The 20,871-nt window shown below is 42.4% G+C and overlaps 1 protein-coding gene across 5 annotated transcripts in view; it reads right to left on the bottom strand.

The window, feature by feature from the left end:
* bcas3 (BCAS3 microtubule associated cell migration factor) overlaps positions 1-20,871 on the bottom strand; it is a 442,206-nt gene that overhangs the window by 267,752 nt on the left and 153,583 nt on the right. For 4 of the 5 annotated variants that reach the window (XM_060944028.1, XM_060944030.1, XM_060944031.1 and 1 more), the window contains exon 17: positions 1,215-1,259. The exons of the other annotated variant lie outside the window; for it this stretch is intronic. In XM_060944028.1, the coding sequence (XP_060800011.1) occupies positions 1,215-1,259 (45 nt within the window). The remainder of the gene's footprint in view (positions 1-1,214; positions 1,260-20,871) is intronic. 5 annotated transcript variants of the gene reach the window in all.

A 20,871-nucleotide genomic window follows, 5' to 3' on the forward strand; every position in this document is an offset into this window, starting at 1 on the left:
AAATAATTACTGTAAGTACACTGATATCAGTATACTTGCTACACAAAAGTATACTTAAGGAAATACACTTTACTTAAGTATACTTAATAGAATGAACTTTAAGTATACTTCTTTTTGATAAGGGGACTGTTACAAACACTCGCACCCGAGAATCTTAACAGAGAGAATCTCCTTCGGAAAGAAAACCGGACCTTATCAACGATTATACAGGTTCGGTGTTAAATAAAAGCAATACTTTACTCCATTTATTAAGAACCTTCGATTAGAACGTGTTTGAACAAGTGCATTCATGTAAACCTTATAGCTGGATCTAATGTCAGGGCTGCTGTTATAGAAAATTCATCAACACCTTCTAACCAATCACACGCAAGAACTCAACAGCACTATGGTATAAGTCCAATTAACTCATTATGTCCTAAAATCAAAAGGAGAACGACATGCATGACTGCCTCGGCCATCACTCTTCCCTTCCCTTCCCCTCCCCTGTGGAGTTCAGCGTCTTTTTCAAGTCGCCAGGTCTCACAAATCACAAATTAAGATGAATCGGGGCACAAAGATGATGCGGTTGACTAAACAATCATTGTCTTTCAGTCCAAACAAGATAAATGAAGCAAGCAATGGATAAGTAATTGTGGGAAACTGGCCTGAAGTCAAGCACTGCACAAGTGAAGCTCTGTGATGTTCCTGAAACACAGTGCTTCTGGGACTAAACCCTTCACACGCAGAGACATGCTCGCCACGATCACATGAACACACTGACACCACAACACACTGCTACACACACACAAAACAACTTCAGTGACTCAAAAGAGGTAAATACATTTACAGTAAACATTTTCTGGAAAAAAAAAAAAACAATTCCAAGATTCACTGACTAATGTGCTTTTATTTTTCTCTCTTAAAAGAACTCAAAAGGACAAATCCTTTTGAAAAGTTTGAATATGTGGATTATTATTTGTTCATGGTTATGTTAAAGAACCTATTTATGATGTTATATGCTACAGAAGTAAATGATCAGCTCTCATTAAATAATATGCAATGGAGCACAGAGAGAAACAGAAGAAAAAAAAAACATATGAAGTGTTACACCACAGGCTGCTAGATTACACAACTGATAAGAGCAAGCTAAAATATCAAATGAATGAAATGAATGCGGTCGTTCACGGGTGAGAATACAACGTGAAGCATGCTGGGAATGAATTGGAAAAACTCACCATGGAGTTTTAATGGAAAAACATCCTGCCCCAAAGAGGTAGGGTCTTCATGACGGGAGAGATACACACACACACATACATGAAAAAACCATTAATGTCCAATTAACTGGTCAAAAACAGTCAGTACAGAGCATCACACAAAAACAATCATTGAGGATATCACAAAGATCAGTTAGAAGGGAGATCATGGCCTGTTTTTTTTTTTTTTTTATATATTTCTGGTTCAATCTTTCATCAAAATTATGAACAAGACCAAAAGGTGGATTTAGGACTCTTTTATTATTAACTGCTGACAGTATTTATGATTTAGAAAAAAAAAAATTTCCTCTAAGCAATAATGAGACGCAAGAACCAAAATCCAATATCCAGTACTGACTGAAGGAAGACAGGTTCCCTATTTTGTGTCCAAAGTTCTTCTAAACATTCTTAGAGCATTTCCTCACCATTATTAGAGCTCGAGATAAAATCAGTTTAAAACAACACAAAACATCTTTAACTGCCTGGATTCTCAGATTCCTCTATAAGGCTCAATTTCGCTGTTGTTAGCTCTGCCAACTTTGTTGGAGGAGGTTATGTTCTCGCCTCTGTTTGTTTGTCTGTTCCTAACGTACCTCAAAAAGTAGTGAAAGGATTTTGATGAAATGTTGAGAAAAGGTGGGCTGGGGGCCAAGAAACAATTGATTAGATTGTGATGCAAATCTGAATGTGTGGCTTGGCGGAGGTACGCGCTCGATCAAGTGCCCTTCTGGTTGTTGCTGGGTGCTGAGATGCTTTTCTGCTCAACACAGGTGTAAAAAGTGGTTAACTGAGCCACCGTAGACTTCCTGTGGGCTCAAAGCAGCTTGGCCATTCTGCTCAGACTCCTCTCATCAACGAGGTGGTTCTGCCCACACAACTGTCACTCACAGGGTGGAGCTTTTGGTTTGCGCACTGTTCCTTGTAAAGAGACTGTTGCTCCAGTTACTGGTAATTTGACATTTGAAAAGGTACGGGATCATTTCGGTCACTTCAGTAGTTAACGTTAATGCAGTTTGTTGCTTTTTCACTATAGAAGGGAGAAAGAGAAAGTTTGGGGGACAACCAACAACAGGGAGAGTTTCATAATCTCATTAAAGAGCTGAAGCTGAGAGAGGAGAGGCTGGACAACAAGAATGTAATGCTCACACTGTTGGGTGTTCACGGGTTTAGAGTTTTATTCCTATCTTTTAAGTCCAACGAGAGAGAGAGAGAGAGAGAGAGAGAGAGAGAGAGAGGGAGAGAAAGAGAAAAAGAGAGAGGGAGAGAGAAAAATATATATAGAGATAGAAAAATAAAGAGAGTGAGAGAAAGAGAGGGGGAGAGAGAGAAAGAGAGAAAAAAATAGAGTGAGAGTGAGAGTATATATATATATATATATATATATATATATATATATATATAGAGAGAGAGAGAGAGAGAGAGAGAGAGAGAGAGAGGGGGAGAGAGAAAAAGAGAGGGGGAGAGAGAAAGAGAGAAAGAGAGAGAAAGAGATAGAAAAATAGAGAGAGTGAGAAAAAGAGAGAGGGGGAGAGAGAGAGAGAGAAAAATAGAGAGAGTGAGAAAAAGAGAGGGGGAAGAGAGAGAAAAAAATAGATAGAAAAATAGAGAGATAGTGGGAGAGAGAGAAAGAGAGAAAAATAGAGAGAGAGAGAGAGAGAGAGAGAGAGAGAGAGAGAGGGAGATAAAGAGAGGGGGAGAGAGAGTGAGAGTATATATATATATATATATATATATATATATATATATATATATATATATATGAGAGAGAGAGAGAGGGAGAGAGAGAAAAGAGAGAGGGGGAGAGAGAAAGAGAGAAAAAGAGATAGAAAAATAGAGAGTGAGAAAAAGAGAGAGGAGTGAGAAAAAGAGAGAGGGGGAGAGAGAGAAAGAGATAGAAAAATAGAGAAAGAGAGAGAGAAAGATAGAGAGAGAGTGAGAAAAAGAGAGAGGAGAGAGTGAGAAAAAGAGAGAGGGGGAGAGAGAGAAATAGAGAGAGTGAGAAAAAGAGAGAGAAAGATAGAAAAATAGAGAGAGAGGATCATCAAGTCAGTGTTTTCTCATTACTTTTGATGTTTCTTAATTTCATCGGGTGCATGAATACTTATTTATTCGTTTGTTTAATGCATTGTTACCAGTCTCGTACCCATTGCTGCTCTACCATGCCAAGTACCGCACCAGCTCGAGACCGCTGTGTGTGAACATCCCAGGAGATCAGCAGTTTCTCAAACCAGCCACAGTCAAAGTTTCTGAGCTCAGATTTTTCTCCATTCTGATGTGTGATGTGAACATTAGCTGAAGCTCTTGGCCCGCGTGATTGTATCCACTGTGCTGCTGCACATGACTGAGTAACTGCATTAATGTGCAGGTGCACATGTGCTCCTATGAAAGCAGCCTTTGAGTGTATGTTTCCTTAAAAAGTTAGTAATGTACATTGAGCAAAAAAAAAAAAAACCCTCACATCGCTATCACCACTCCCTAAACAAACAGATGGACATGCTCTTTAAATCTGCTTCTTATTGGAGAACGGTTTCGGTACAGCTGCTAACGTACGAAATGTGCTTCGCTGATCGAATCAACATGGTGAGAATGGCAGCGGCATGCCGAGGATAAGTGCGAGCGTTGGAATGGGTTACACGAGCCTTTGCGTGCGATATTCTGATTTATAGCCTGATACATAGTGATGCAGACACTCGAGCTGGCAGATGAAGACATGGCAGAGGTGCACGATCAGTCCAGCAGGTTGCAGGATTGGTCCTCAATTGTCTCCATCCTTAACTGAGGTACTTCAACCAAACTGCTTCAGTAAATCTCCAGCTGTGTTTACAGATAAACGGAAAAGTGTGTGTGTGTTTTGCAGGTCCCCAAGCAAGCGCCTGCGGCTTGGGTTAAATGTTCATGGTGGTAACACAAGTGATCACTTTGACAGTGGTTTTAACTGGAATAATAATAATAATAATAATAAACTACTTTGCATACATAAGTAAAACAGAATGTTTAACTGTGTTTATATATATATATATATATATATATATATATATATATATATATATATATATATATATATGGAGAACCAAAACCGTGACACAAATCTCAATACGTCACTCATGAGGAAATTGATGAATTGTTTTGATAAATTTGCGTACTTTTTGTTTGTGAATATGTCTCTATGGCGGCACGGTGGTGTAGTGGTTAGCGCTGTCGCCTCACAGCAAGAAGGTCCGGGTTCGAGCCCCGGGGCCAGCGAGGGCCTTTCTGTGTGGAGTTTGCATGTTCTCCCCGTGTCCGCGTGGGTTTCCTCCGGGTGCTCCGGTTTCCCCCACAGTCCAAAGACATGCAGGTTAGGTTAACTGGTGACTCTAAATTGACCGTAGGTGTGAATGTGAGTGTGAATGGTTGTCTGTGTCTATGTGTCAGCCCTGTGATGACCTGGCGACTTGTCCAGGGTGTACCCCGCCTTTCGCCCGTAGTCAGCTGGGATAGGCTCCAGCTTGCCTGCGACCCTGTAGAACAGGATAAAGCGGCTACAGATAATGAGATGAGATGAATATGTCTCTATAATTTCATTTCATTTCATTTCATTATCTCTAGCCGCTTTATCCTTCTACAGGGTCGCAGGCAAGCTGGAGCCTATCCCAGCTGACTACGGGCGAAAGGCGGGGTACACCCTGGACAAGTCGCCAGGTCATCACAGGGCTGACACATAGACACAGACAACCATTCACACTCACATTCACACCTACGGTCAATTTAGAGTCACCAGTTAACCTAACCTGCATGTCTTTGGACTGTGGGGGAAACCGGAGCACCCGGAGGAAACCCACGCGGACACGGGGAGAACATGCAAACTCCACACAGAAAGGCCCTCGCCGGCCCCGGGGCTCGAACCCAGGACCTTCTTGCTGTGAGGCGACAGCGCTAACCACTACACCACCGTGCCGCCCTGTCTCTATAATAAAAAGAATAAAATCACATGTTGGCTTGAGGATATTAAGTTTATCCTCGTGTTGAAAAACTCGCATTTTTCATAAGAAATACACTGCGGATCTGAGTGACATTTCATATTTTCTGATATTTCACTCCGATGACGTCACTCCCAGTGTTTTCCCGCTGACTAGACGGGCATTGTAAATAAATAAATAAATAAAATCAAGGTCTGGGTATCAAAAAGCTTATTTTGATATCTGAGTCCCCACGTGTGTTAGTGCCAGGGAATCTGGACATATTATTTCCATCTAATTATTTTACAACCCCAAATCAAAAAAGTTGCGATGTTATGTCGAAATTAAAACTGAAAACAATGATTTGTAAATAATCTTTGACTTGTATTGCACTCAAACAATATAACAGCACATTATTTGACGTTTAACCTCGTGGATTCTATTGTTTATTTCAAAATAAACACATTTCAATCTTGATTCTTGCAACACATTTTTTAAAAAGTTGGGACGATAAAGCATTTAACACTCTGTAATGTTGTCATTCCTTCTAACAACACTTAAGATATTTAGGGACTGAAGACATCAAGTGATAAAGCGTTTCAGGGGTTCTTTCGTCTCATTCGTCCATCGTCATTTTTCGTTTCAAAATTCTCCACACGTGCTCTGTTGGGGACAGAGGGGACAGACACCCTCTTCCTCCGCAGCCATGCCTTTGTAATGTGTGCAGAATGTGGCTTTGCATTGTCTTGTTGAAATTTCCCTGGAGAAGATGTTGGCATGAAGACAGCCAGAGGTGGACAAAGTACCCAACCTCATTCAAACTTAAGTCAAAGTACAGATCCCACTGGTCAAATGTTACTCCGATACAAGTGAAAGTTGTCCAGTCAAATTTTTACTCAAGTTAAAGTACTGAAGTACTTGCTTTTAAAAATACATAAGTATTAAAAGTGCATTTTCTGTCAACGCATTGTTGTATTATTGCCACAACGCTTACAAAACCTAACGCCGTTACCAAAGACAGAAATGTGAATTCACAAAATGAACGCATGCTGTGCATCATGGTGGTTTAACGTTAAGCTAGCTAGTCAGTGAAACTCCACCTGACATGCTAACAAACTCTTTTCAAACTCGAAATCATATTGGGTAGCTAACGCTACTAGAAAAGAAAGATTTCTACATTCTGTTTATTTGGCAAGATTATGCTAAAACATATCTCCGAAAAAACTTCAGATAAGTTACCGTTATTCGTGTTAGCATAACTCTATTTTTACATGCTAACTAACAGTGTCCAAGTTAACTAGCTATGTGTTAACGTTAGCCACGGACAAGGCGATGACAACTTGGCAGGCAAATCCATAGAAAGTCCTTTGACTAACCAGACTGCATAGCTATTGCAACGTTATCGCTAGCTCTAAAAGCACAGACAACTTCACTGCAAGCTTTCTCTTGGAATAAAACGTTTATATCCCTCAATATGCTTCTGCAGGTCGGACGGTGAGTTTTTGTAGGCCGTGATATGGTTCGTTTTCGGCAAACAGAGCAAACATTTAAAATGAAACGAATCTTTTATAATTTCAGAAAACTGAAACATGGGTTCATGGGCCATGAGTGTGTGCGTTCCTCAGAAGAATCGCCTCCTTCCATTCCGCCATCAACTGATCGTGTTCAAATAACGCTGCTGAGAAATCATTGATCTTGATTTTATACAGTCTATGGACGTGACATGACCCTAGTGATTACTGATCGACTGTCTCAGGGTCACCTGCGAAAAAAACAATCATGTTTTAGAAAAGAAAGGAAAAAACATCCACTTTCAAAGCTGCTTCATAGTAACCAGTAACGAGGACCTTGATAGAAATGTAGTGGAGTGAAAAGTACGATGTTCGCCTTTGAAATGTAGTGAAGTTAAAGTCATAAGTTTCCAAAAAAATACTCAAGTAAAGTACAGATACTCAAAAAATGTACTGTCCACCTCTGAAGGCAGCACATGTTGCTCCATAATCTGTGTACTTTTCTGCATTAATGCTGCCATCACAGTTACCTTTGCTAAGGGCACTAACTCAACACCATACCATGACAGACCCTGGTTTTTGGACTTGTTGCTGGTCACAGTGTGGATGGTCCTTTTCGTCTTTGGTCTGGAGCACACAGCGTCCATTTCTTCCAAAAAAGACCTGGAATACTGAGATTCACCTGACCACAATACACATTTCTACTGTGTGATGGTCCATCCCAGATGCCTCCAAGCCCAGAGAAGTCGATGGTGTTTCTGGACACAGTTAAGATAAGGCTTCCTTTTTTTAACAATAAAGTTGCACAGTAAATTAACTGGCACTTGTGGATGTAACTCCGTAATGTAGTGCTTGACAAAGGTTGGCCAAAGTAATCCTGAGCCCATGTGGTTATAGCAGCTGTAGATGAATGACGGTTCTTGATGCAGTCATCATAAGTGTTCCAATTAGTCTCGCCCCCTTGCCCTTTACGCACTGAAATTTCTCCAGATTCCTTGAATCGTTTAATGATATTATGCACCGTAGAGAGTAAAATACCCAAATCCCTTCCTATTTTTCTTTGAGGAACATTGTTTTTAAACATTTAAATTATTTTCTCACGCATTTGGTGACAAAACTGGAGATCCTCGGCCCATCCTTGCTCTTCAAAGAGTAGGCCTTTCCTGGATGCTGATTTTGAACCAAATCATGATTACCGTATTTTCCGGACTATACGTCGCTCCGGAGTTTAAGTCGCATCAGCCAAAAAATGCATTATGAAGACGAAAAAAACATATATACGTCGCACCGGACTATAAGTCGCACTTTTTTGAAGGGTTATTCTATCCATAGAATCTGTGATTGTATCTGATAAGCGGCGCGTGGTTACTGCGCGACTGCATTGTTTATTTAATAAACGAACAGCTGAGCAGTGATAACGCGCCCTTTGCCCTGTAAGTAGCCTAGTCTGATTATTTTAAATATCTACTACTATCTTTAATACTATCACTATCGTTATTACTAATAGCCTATATTATTATTATAACTAATATTAGTAGCCTATTACTGATGCATTAATCAGTTTGCTTTTAGAATATTTTTACCGGTAGGGCTTATTATCGCCCCATGGCTCTTTCATCTGTGTTATTAAAGCTGTAGTCATCATCGAGGAGTGTCATTCTTCATTTTTGTCGAATTTTATTTCATCAAATCAGAGGTCAAGTAGGCTATAGGTATATCATCTCCAAAGACAGGTACGGTAGTAAAAACAACCGTCTATTGAAAAAAAAAAACAACAACCGCTTTTAAATCTCCTACTTAAATCCTTGAAATGAGTCATTTAACTCATGTCTTGTGTGATCTGATCTCCAATGGTGAAATAAACCGGTTGTGATGAGTACAGTCTGTTATTTTAGAAGATAAATGTAATATATAATTTAATATATAGACTAATAAAAATTAATATTTTATAATATAATATCACGACATATTACTGTCTGTAACTGTTTGTCACTAAAGCGTTTTCTAAGATCATAATGTCTGATATTATTATTATTATTATTATTATTATTATACACACACAATAAGCGCGTGTGCGTAAAGTTATAGTAAACCATCCCCCGCCTTTTTTTTTTTTTTTAAGTCGCCGGACCCACCCACCTCCTGCGTTCTGGGACCTCCCACTTCACAAATTAAGCACTGCCTAAAATCACTACATAACTTATTTAAATAACTATAGGCCTATCATTAATAATAAAACACAGGTCAATCAAGTTTATCAAGCTGATGATTTCACTCCAAATCAGCAAATCCATTGAATTCCTCATCCTCGGTGTCGCTTCTGAACAACTCTGCCTCCAGCGGCAGATGAAGCGCCGTTTCCTCTTCTTCTGCGTGGCTGTCGTCAGACTCAGCATCAGCTCCAGTTATTCCGCGGTGGAAAAAAAAAAAAAACATATATACGTCGCACCGGAGTATAAGTCGCATGGACAGCCGAACCATGAAAAAAAGTGCGACTTATAGTCCGAAAAATACGGTAAAATCACCAGTTTCAAATGACATCATTATTTGTTTTACCTCATTACTAGCCCTAAACTTCCCCGTCCCAACTTTTCTTTTGGAACGTGTTGCAGGTCTGAAACACAGGACTGAAAGCATAACAAATGAAATGACGTTGACCAGACAAAGCATGAAATATCTTGGGTTCATAGTGTCTGCAATGAAATACAAGTCGAAGTAAATTTAGAAATCGCTACTTTCGTTTTTATTTACATTTTCCATACAGGTCCAACCTTTTCTGATTTTGGGTTGTACAATCTAAGAGTTATAATTATTCAAGTGTGGCTTTACCGTATGTAAAATGTGTTCTTATTGATGCAAATACAAATTAAACATACGGAAGAAAAATTATGTTAAAATACAGAATAAGCATCAGAAGGTGGTTCAGCAAGCTGTACATCTAACCAGTTTCAGATCATTGCTATGCACAGATGAATAGCTTTTAACACACTCCAGCTATTTATTGAAATGACAGCACTAAGCCTCACTTTCACTATTTTCATTGGCTGCTGTGTACAACCCCGATTCCAAAAAAGTTGGGACAAAGTACAAATTGTAAATAAAAACGGAATGCAATAATTTACAAATCTCAAAAACTGATATTGTATTCACAATAGAACACAGACAACATATCAAATGTCAAAAGTGAGACATTTTGAAATTTCATGCCAAATATTGGCTCATTTGAAATTTCATGACAGCAACACATCTCAAAAAAGTTGGGACAGGGGCAATAAGAGGCTGGAAAAGTTAAAGGTACAAAAAAGGAACAGCTGGAGGACCAAATTGCAACTCATTAGGTCAATTGGCAATAGGTCATTAACATGACTGGGTATAAAAAGAGCATCTTGGAGTGGCAGCGGCTCTCAGAAGTAAAGATGGGAAGAGGATCACCAGTCCCCCTAATTCTGCGCCGACAAATAGTGGAGCAATATCAGAAAGGAGTTCGACAGTGTAAAATTGCATAATACAGTGCATAATATCATCAAAAGATTCAGAGAATCTGGAAGAATCTGTGCGTAAGGGTCAAGGCCGGAAAACCATACTGGGTGGCCGTGATCTTCGGGCCCTTAGACGGCACTGCATCACATACAGGCATGCTTCTGTATTGGAAATCACAAAATGGGCTCAGGAATATTTCCAGAGAACATTATCTGTGAACACAATTCACCGTGCCATCCGCCGTTGCCAGCTAAAACTCTATAGTTCAAAGAAGAAGCCGTATCTAAACATGATCCAGAAGCGCAGACGTCTTCTCTGGGCCAAGGCTCATTTAAAATGGACTGTGGCAAAGTGGAAAACTGTTCTGTGGTCAGACGAATCAAAATTTGAAGTTCTTTATGGAAATCAGGGACGCCGTGTCATTCGGACTAAAGAGGAGAAGGACGACCCAAGTTGTTATCAGCGCTCAGTTCAGAAGCCTGCATCTCTGATGGTATGGGGTTGCATTAGTGCATGTGGCATGGGCAGCTTACACATCTGGAAAGACACCATCAATGCTGAAAGGTATATCCAGGTTCTAGAGCAACATATGCTCCCATCCAGACGACGTCTCTTTCAGGGAAGACCTTGCATTTTCCAACATGACAATGCCAAACCACATACTGCATCAATTACAGCATCATGGCTGCGTAGAAGAAGGGTCCGGGTACTGAACTGGCCAGCCTGCAGTCCAGATCTTCCACCCATAGAAAACATTTGGCGCATCATAAAACGGAAGATACGACAAAAAAGACCTAAGACAGTTGAGCAACTAGAATCCTACATTAGACAAGAATGGGTTAACATTCCTATCCCTAAACTTGAGCAACTTGTCTCCTCAGTCCCCAGACGTTTACAGGCTGTTGTAAAGAGAAAAGGGGATGTCTCACAGTGGCAAACATGGCCTTGTCCCAACTTTTTTGAGATGTGTTGTTGTCATGAAATTTAAAATCACCTAATTTTTCTCTTTAAATGATACATTTTCTCAGTTTAAACATTTGCTTTGTCATCTATGTTCTATTCTGAATAAAATATGGAATTTTGAAACTTCCACATCATTGCATTCCGTTTTTATTTACAATTTGTACTTTGTCCCAACTTTTTTGGAATCGGGGTTGTATAACTAATCATGATCGTTACATTCCCCTGGGCTCTGTCTAATTGGGTGTGGAGAGAGAGAGAGAGAGAGAGAGAGAGAGAGAGAGAGAGAGACCCTCTGGTAGAAATGGTGGCTTACTAAATACAAGAAGAGTATTATAAGTACTCCATGCATGCCAGGATATACCTTTAGACATTAAAGCTAGACTGCCTTTCAGATTTTTCAAATGTAGGTCATAAAAATAATTTTCCCAGACACCCAATTATTTCTGTTTAGTGGACCGAAAGCTACCAAATTCAAATCACAGACTTCCAATTTTATTAGTTTTTTTTTTAAATAGAACAATTAATGAATTTAGAGCCACGTGGCCCTAAATTCTCTGATATTTTTTCCTGCTTCACCATGACCCAATTCAAGATACTACGTTATGCATGACGTGGTGGGCTTTCCCCATTCGCGCAAGGCATTGTGGGATACACATTTGAAACAGGAGAGAAAAATGGAGGACACGAGTGTGTGAATGAAACGTGAAAGACCGACTCCAGTAACGGAAAGCGAGAAGAAAAGACGTTATGTTGTGAAAGAAAGGAAACAGAGGACCAAACTAATAAATATCGGCGGTCAGCGAGCACCTCGGTGTGATCAGCTGTTCGTTTAGCGACAAAATGATGTAACTGTCAGTGCACGGTCAAGATAAACCTGCGCATCCGCACACGGACTTCCTCTGTCTGCTTGACTGCACGAAGCGAGCGATTTCATGCACATTATTTGCTCGGGAATCCCCTCAAATTAAATAACTTCCCAGCCACAGAATGGCCTGATATTTTGTGAGATATTACAGAAATAAACCTAAATCACAATGACCAAATTTCAGAAGGAACTAAATTTCACCGATTTTATGAAATTGAAAGGCCGTAAAGCTTTAACCCATTGCGTTGTGAGATTTTATAAGTATCCTGTATATTCTTGACTATTCTTTTGCACAACTAGTAAAATAGAGTGATAGTGAATAAGGTGTAGTTTTGGACACAGAAAAGTTAAACGTTAATAATGCAGCTGAAATAAATCTCCAGACGATATTGAATTTACAGAAATGATGTCATTAAAACAAATGGGGCTTTTTTAAAACATGGTCACTCAGGGCGGCATGGTGGTGTAGTGGTTAGCGCTGTCGCCTCACAGCAAGAAGGTCCGGGCTCAAGCCCTGTGGCCGGCGAGGGCCTTTCTGTGCGGAGTTTGCATGTTCTCCCCGTGTCCGCGTGGGTTTCCTCCGGGTGCTCCGGTTTCCCCCACAGTCCAAAGACATGCAGGTTAGGTTAACTGGTGACTCTAAATTGACCGTAGGTGTGAGTGTGAATGGTTGTCTGTGTCTATGTGTCAGCCCTGTGATGACCTGGCGACTTGTCCAGGGTGTACCCCGCCTTTCGCCCGTAGTCAGCTGGGATAGGCTCCAGCTTGCCTACGACCCTGTAGAACAGGATAAAGCGGCTAGAGATGATGAGGTGAGATGGTCACTCAGCTCTAACAGATGTGATGGTGTCCTGATTTAAGACAATTTGTATCCTGTGTTCTCATGTAATGTGTGACATGACATGCTCATTGTATATTGGGTTAGAGAGACGCGCTTCAACTGCATTATTTTCTCAACAATGAAGTCATAACTATTACAATTAAATTTTAGCCAAAATAGATTTGTTTAGAAATAGAACTTTATTTATTACTGTTCACTGCTCTTTATAGTATTTTGCTTGAATGTAGAAACATTTCATTTCATTATTATTCTACAGCATTTTTGCAGGTGTTCAAATCTTTTGCACAGTATTGTATATATTTTACATAATATCTCTCACCATCAGACTTTATGGTGCTTCCTTCCTGTGTACAAGCCATGCCATACTCTCACATTCACCTGAACTTTATTTATTTATTTGTAGATGGTACCAGTCAAAAGTTTGGACCCCCCTACTCATTCATAGGTTTTTCTGTATTTTGTCTATTTTCTACATTATCGAACAATACTGAAGACAGCAAAACTATGAAATAACGCATGGAAGATCTGGAATTATGTGGTAAACAAAACATGTTGCTTCAAAGTAGCCAGCATTTACCTTGATGACGCTTTGCACACTATTGGCATTGTCTTAACCAGCTTCATGAGGTCGTCACCTGGAATGCTTTTCAATTAATGGCTGTGCCTCGCCAAAAGTTAATTAGTGCAATTTCTTGCCTTCTTAATGTGCTTGAGATCAAACAGTAAATAGTAAATAATAACAAGAAGACAGAGTCATCTATATCCCCGCCCTATATACCAACTATATACCAAGCTTCAAGATATTATTTGTCACATTTTTCAAGCTCTGCTGCAGGAAACCAACCCGACCTCTTTACACTGACCTCAGCAGCCCATGGCATAAACCCACCGGACCTTTGGTCCAGGTGAGCTAAAAATAAAATTTTTTCACATTTCTTCGTAACAAAAGGCACATATACATTACTTAATCGACACATATACCAACTTTCAAGACCATACCACTCATAGTTTTCAAGTACTGCTCTGGAAAAAAAACCCTACCCCTAAGACTAACCTGAGAGACTAAATCTGAAATTGTTTCCATGGAAACATGAAAAATTTACATTTCTTGGTATGAAAAGGCACGTCTACATAATCGTTAACATGTATGCCAAGTTTCAAATCCGTATCATGAATAGTTTTGGATATATGCTCCGGAAACGAACAGTGCTCTTAGAAACGAAGTCAAAATCTAATTTATGTAAAAATTTGAAAAATACTTTTTTTTTTCAAAAATCTAAAATAGCAAAAGGCACCAGTTCACATGTTGCTTGATATGTATACAAAGTTTCATGAAGATATCTTCAGTAGTTTTAAAATATGGCCTGGAAACAAAAATGTGGCCGGAAGGATGGAACCCGTTTCCATATCCCCCGCCAAACTTTGTTTGGGTGGAGGATAAAAATACAATAAATATCGCTATTCCACAACTGTAGCAATCCATATTATGCCAAGAACCGCTCAACTAACCAAAGAAAAACAACATCCATCATTACTTTAACTCTTGAAGCATCTTTCCATCCATCCATTATCTGTAGCCGCTTATCCTGTTCTACAGGGTTGCAGGCAAGCTGGAGCTTATCCCAGCTGACTATGGGCGAGAGGCAGGGTACACCCTGGACAAGTTGCCAGGTCATCGCAGGTGAAGTGTCTTTCAGTTCATAAAAATAAAGAAAATACACTGAATTAGAAGGTGTGTCCAAAGCTTTGACTGATATCGTATGTGTCATTTAACTATTTTATGGTTATTACTGTATGATCCAACACACCACTGAAAGACACTTGAACTTTTTCTGACACTTAAGCAAGATCACTTGCTGCTATTATTATACAGCCTGCGTTTATTTATTTATTCATCTTCAGTAAGCACTTTATCCTTGTCAGGGTCGCAGTGGATCCAGAGTCATGCTGAGAACACTGGATGCGACACCAGTCCTCTCACTTTAATTACTTAGCTACTTATTGTAACTTGCCCTTGTAAGATCTGCTTTGTTGCATCCTTGTAATTTCCCTTGTAATTGTAATTAGCATCCTTTCTTGTAATGGAGTACTCAATCGATTACACAATCAGTCTATTTCCATTTCTTCAGAAATAAAAGTCTTTGTTAATTATCTAATTTAATTGCTACATATGAATATACCAGAAAAAGATAAACAAGGAATGAATGAATGAATGAAACGCTGGTTACGAATGTAACCGTGGTTCTATGACTAAGTGGAAGACCGCCAGGGCGGTGCTGAAAGCACTAGTGGAAGCATCTTTGCATCCGCGCGTTTCGAGAACCACATACAAAAGTTGTCATCTCATGACGTATGACGTGCCTGCCTACATAAGGCAACATCCCACGTCATTTGGCCTCAAGATCATTCTCGTGCAATCCGAGTGACCAAAGACCCTGGCGGTCTTCCACTTAGTCATAGAACCACGGTTACATTCGTAACCAGCGTTCTATTTCCTTCACTCCAGACCGCCAGGGCGGTGCTGAAAGCACTAGTGGAAGATGAATACCAACCCAGTCACAAGGAATTCAGAAGAGCATCACCACCTTCTGGAAGAACAGCTGCACACAGCAATGGCATGGATGCAACATTTAGCCTGTAGTACCGGGCAAATGTACATGTATTGGACCAAATTGCAGCAGCACAAATGTCAGAGAGTGGTGCGCCCCGGAGAGCTGCCCATGATGTTGCCTGAGCACGCGTCGAATGGCAGCGGACAGGAGAGGGCACAGTATGTCCCATATAGTCTGGCTAAAGCGACTTCAAAGCTCTGCGAGCATTTGGTCTGGCAAAGATATTAAGCCCAACCGTTTCCCAAAGGCGTGGTTGACCCGCCTCCCTGAAATGCCTCAGTTTGCTACTGGTCGAAGCCAGAAAAGGCTGTGATGAAGCTTAAACCAATCACATCACTCTTTCCTCTGACGTATGTGACGCGACGGAAACTGCTTGAGTAACAGGAAGAAGATAAATACCTCCAGGGCTGCTCTTTGCTCCGTTTTCAATGAGAACTTCCCGTTGAATGCTTTCAATAGAGCATCTACTGCTGTGTCAAAGGCTTGCTGCTGCTCCATGTTCGTAATGTTTCTAGTAAATGAAGCGCTTCCGGCATAGATTCTGTAAACAATCTATGGCTTCCGGTCGCAGTTCTACTACGTCACTGCCTTGAACACGCCTCTACCCAGGGCCGTTGGAGATGCTCAAAGTTGATTGGCTCCCAATTTTTCGGGTGCTTGGAAGAGCTGGAGATAGCTTGCCTTGCCAGACTAAGCTCGCAACAGGCCCTCGTGTTGCGTCACACTTAGGATGGGCGGGCCCAGGCTATGTCCCATAGAGTCATAGGCATAGGTGATTGCCTCCACAACCCAATGAGAGAGCCGCTGCTTGGACAGAGGCCTTCCTCTCGGAGCACCACCAAAGCAAACAAACAATTGGTCTGTCGTACGAAAGGCTGCCGTCCTATCAAAATAAAACCTCAGGGCCCTGACAGGGCACAACTCTGCACGCAAGTCCGTCCTGTCCGCCAGTACAGCAGTCAGCAAAATCGGCTGGTTGCTAAACTAGGGAGATAAGACTTTCGGGAGGAAAGCTGGGTTAGGCCACAATGAAACACTGTCAAACATAGGGCCCCAACGAAGACAAACAGTACTCACTGAGAGGGCATGTAGCTCACTCACACGCTGGGCTGTTGTGATGGCAAGAAGAAAAGCTGTTTTAACAGATAGCTGCTTAATGTCAGCTGCTGACAGGGGCTCATAAGGAGGCAAGCAAAGGGATTCGAGCACAGTGTTCAGATCCCATGACGGACTCCGCACAAAATGAGGAGGATTAAGACGAAATGCCCCTCTCAAAAAGGCTACCACCAGCCCGTGGGACCCAAGTGAAACACCTCCAACCTCTGAACGGTGGGCTGTTAGTGCTGCAACATACACCTTAAGTGTAGATGCAGCCCTGCCAAGCTCTAAAAGGTGCTGCAGGAAATCTAAAGTCTGTGGAACAGAGCAGCTTAGAGGGCCGATGTTGTGTTCCGCGCACCAATCACAGAACACCTTCCACTTGCCTGCATACAAGCGTCGGGTAGATTCTGCACGTGAGTTCACCACAGTGTTCCTGGTCCCTTCTGAACACTCCGGTAGTAGCCCCGGGGCCCCAAGGGCCACACCCAGAGCTTCAGGCGTTCGGAACATGGGTGTTGAATCCTGCCCTCCATCTGCGTCAGCAAGTCGGGCCTGTTGGGCAGCTGACAAGGGGGTCCCACTAGTAGTGACAGCAGGAGCTGGAACCATGGCCTGGATGGCCAATGAGGGGCTATCAATAGCACATGGTGACTGTGATTGCGCACACGGCAGAGAATCCTCCACAACAGTGGTAGAGGGGGGAAAGGCATAAAGGATGGCCCTCGGCCAGTCGTGGGCCAGAGCATCCTGGCCCAACGCTGCCGTTTCTTTCCCCAGGGAAAACCATGTCAGACAATGAGTTGTCTGACTGCTCACAAACAGGTCCACAGTCGCTCTCCTATAGGTTTTCCAGATCTGTTCCACCGTGTCTGGATGCAGTTTCCAATCCCCTTGAGACACCTTGCCGCGTGACAGAGCATCTGCCACACTGTTTAGGCGTCCAAGTAGATAAGATGCTCTTATGGAAAGGAGGTTGTCCTGAGCCCATACTAGGAGACTGTGAGCCACCTGAAACGCAGCTACAGACCTTGTGCCCCCCTGATGATTGATATAGGCAGACTCCCCAGATCGCCCAGAGGTAACATCACTGCCCGAATCACGGGGCTCAACACCTGGCAGGAATTCGCTTGGTGGCTGCGCTGAGGAAGAAGACTGACTGAAAAAGGTGTCTGAGGTAGCCACAGACATCACTTCCTCTTGGTCAGGTGGCTGAGAACATGAGCCAATGAGTGACAAGGAGGCAGGCGGTGCAGACTGTTCCTCTACAGTACCTACTTGTGCCCCTGCTGTGGGGGGGCTTGCAAGCAGAGGCAGCAGATGCTCCACTGTAGATGAGAGCAGTTCCACTTTACGCTCTAACTCAGAAGACTTAGATTTTTTGTGCTGTTTTGCATGCACTGGTGGTGAAAGCCTATGCTTACGCTGTGTCTGAGAATCCGAGAGCAGATAACTGCTAGACGCACGTTCCATACCAGCCAACCGCGCCTGTCTAACAGTAAGCGGCATTAACGCACAGGAAGGGCATGGATCAGACATTGCCTCCCTTAGATGTTGCATGCCAAGGCACTCCGCGCAGCGATCATGTGCATCCAGCACCTCCATTAGGTTGGGGCAAGTGGAACACCTCACTGAATCCATCTCAGTGTCGTCTCACCCGCGATTTTTTTTTTTTTTTTAGAAAAGAAGCAAGGTGTAGCACTGGTTGCTAGCCTGGCAACCAAGGCTAGCGAGTTTGCAAGCGCAACTTTACTGCTACAGACAACGATTTACTAGCAACCAGAAAACCAATGCTCACGTAAAGTTGGAAGTACACGTTAACGTTATTGGCAACCAATTCGCTAACTCACTCAACACTGACAAACCTGCCGGCAACTGATCAGTTTGTGACAAGACCGATATAATAGCCGTCCCTGAAAACTTGGCAGCCAAGATTCAGTGACTATCGATACATAAAACAATCTCAAAATAATGTTAACCAAGTTACCTTAGCGACCAAACAGCTTGCATGGAGTCGAGTCCCACTGAAGTCCTCTTTAGTCACGAGCTGCACTGTAGATTGTCGCAGGTATTCCCACAGTTAACTGATAACACACACACAATTCCAATCGAAGAGATGCGATTCCAACGCGAGAAAAAAAGAAGAGGCCAGATGACGTGGGATGTTGCCTTATGTAGGCAGGCACGTCATACATCATGGGATGACAACTTTTGTATGCGGTTCTCAAAACGCGCGGATGCAAAGATCCTTCCACTAGTGCTTTCAGCACCGCCCTGGCGGTCTGGAGTGAAGGAAATAGAACATCATTTGTGTTCTTAGTGGATTTGCTATTTTAGGCATTACGTAACCATGCTCGCCTGAATTTTTTTTATCCTGTATTTTTTTCACTGTATGGCTGAAAGTATGTGGACACCCGACCATCACACCCATGTGGGGTTCTTCCCCAAACTGCTGCCACAAAATTAGAAGCACACAATTGTACAAAATGACTCTGTATGCTGTATTATTAAGATTTCCCTTCACTGGAACTAATGCCGCTTTTCCACTACCAACGCGGCTGAGTCGGGCTGAGCTGTGCCGTGCTGAGTTGAGCTGAGTGGGGCTGTTGGAGTTGCATTTCGACTACAACCGCGCTGAACCGTGCTGGCTGGAAGTGGATGGACACATTGGGTGGAGTTAGCGAAAGTGGGTGGACGTCACGTGATGTCGTTAGGCGGCGCAAACAGTGACATCAGTGACCTTTTAAGCGGTAGTCTCACGACCCAGATAGTAAACAATAAACATGGAGGACATGGAGTCGTTAGTGTTGCTGGTCTTGGTGCTGTGGCTTGTTGTCACCGACAACGCCAACAGATACTGGCAAGAGCGTATAGATGAGGCGAGGCGCATAAGGCTTCAGAAATTCTCGTAATTCGTAATTCTTCTTCTTCCGGGTTTACGGTGTTTACAGATCCCAGCGTGCTCACGGGGCATGTGTGGGCGTGTGAGGACACTCCTCCTCACCAATCAGTGCACAGGGGAGTGTCTCCTCACGCCCCTAGCCCCACTCGGCTCGGTTTGGCTCGCTTCAGCCCCACTCCAAAACCGTGCGAGTTTTGGGTGCTGAGTAAGGCTGAAGCGAGCTGAGTCGTGCTACTCTGAGGTAGTCGAAACGCGAGCCGTGTCGGGCTGAAGTGAGCTGAAGCGAGCTGAAGTGAGCTGAAAAAGGGTAGTGGAAAAGGGCCATAAGAGGCCCAAACATGTTCCAGCATGACAATGCCCCTGTGCATCAAGTGTCCACCATGGTTTGCAAAGGCTGGTGTGGAAGAACTTGACTCAACCCAACTGAACACCTTTGGGATGAACTGGAGTGCTGACTACACCCCAGACCTCCTCACCCGACATTGGTGCCTGACCTCTTTAAAGTGCATATCACAGGTAAATCCAGGAGCAAGATCAATGTAATTATTCTATTTTATATTAAACTTTGGTCAAATATGTGTCGCATTCTGCATTTTGTGCAATATTTTTTTTACCTTGCGCAATACCAGAAAAATTCAGTTGAAATCAAGCCATTTGAGGCGAATTGGTCCGCCTCTGAAAAAACTTGACATTTGGATTTCCCGGCAAACATTGATTTTCGTGACGTCATCTGCAGGACGCCTCCCTCTGAATCCTACGTCAGCGCTGGTTTGTTTATGAGAAAACGACCTGGTGGTTTTCTGCAAATTTCTTCAACGTTATCACGTAATTATTAAAATGGTTAACAGATGTATCGTGGTAGGGTGGAGCAACACCAATCTTGATGGGATTAGTACTCATCGTTTCCCAAAAGACCGGACAATGAGAGAGAAATGGGAGCGCTTGGCCTACACAGGCTGTGCACTGAAACCGTGCAAAGCTCGCGCAGCCTGCTGGCGCTTCCGCAGGTGACGTCACGAATCTGGCTCCAGACTCCCTTGGGATTTTTCCAGATGCGTTTTGTTATTTTATTTTTTTCTGTTGTAGACAGATGGCCTTGTGCAAAATTACCCTTCTGGATGAGTGCGTAAAGGGACATACTTTCATATTAAAAAAACGAATTTGGTCCAGGATATGCACTTTAATGCTCTTGTGGCTGAATGAGCAAATCCTCACAGCCACAATCCGGAATCGAGTGGAAAGCCTGGCCAAAATGATGGAGATTATTATAGCAGCAACAAGAGGACTAAATCTGGAATGGGATGTCCAACAAGCACATATCAGAGTAATGGTCAGGCTTTCCCAAAAGCATCGTAACACAAAGATCATCGTTAAATGGTAGAGCGAGCATCACAATGAACACTCTTTCTCCTAGTTAAGCTACTCTTAG

Source organism: Neoarius graeffei, chromosome 17, assembly GCF_027579695.1.
Source record: "Neoarius graeffei isolate fNeoGra1 chromosome 17, fNeoGra1.pri, whole genome shotgun sequence".
NCBI lineage: Eukaryota > Metazoa > Chordata > Actinopteri > Siluriformes > Ariidae > Neoarius > Neoarius graeffei.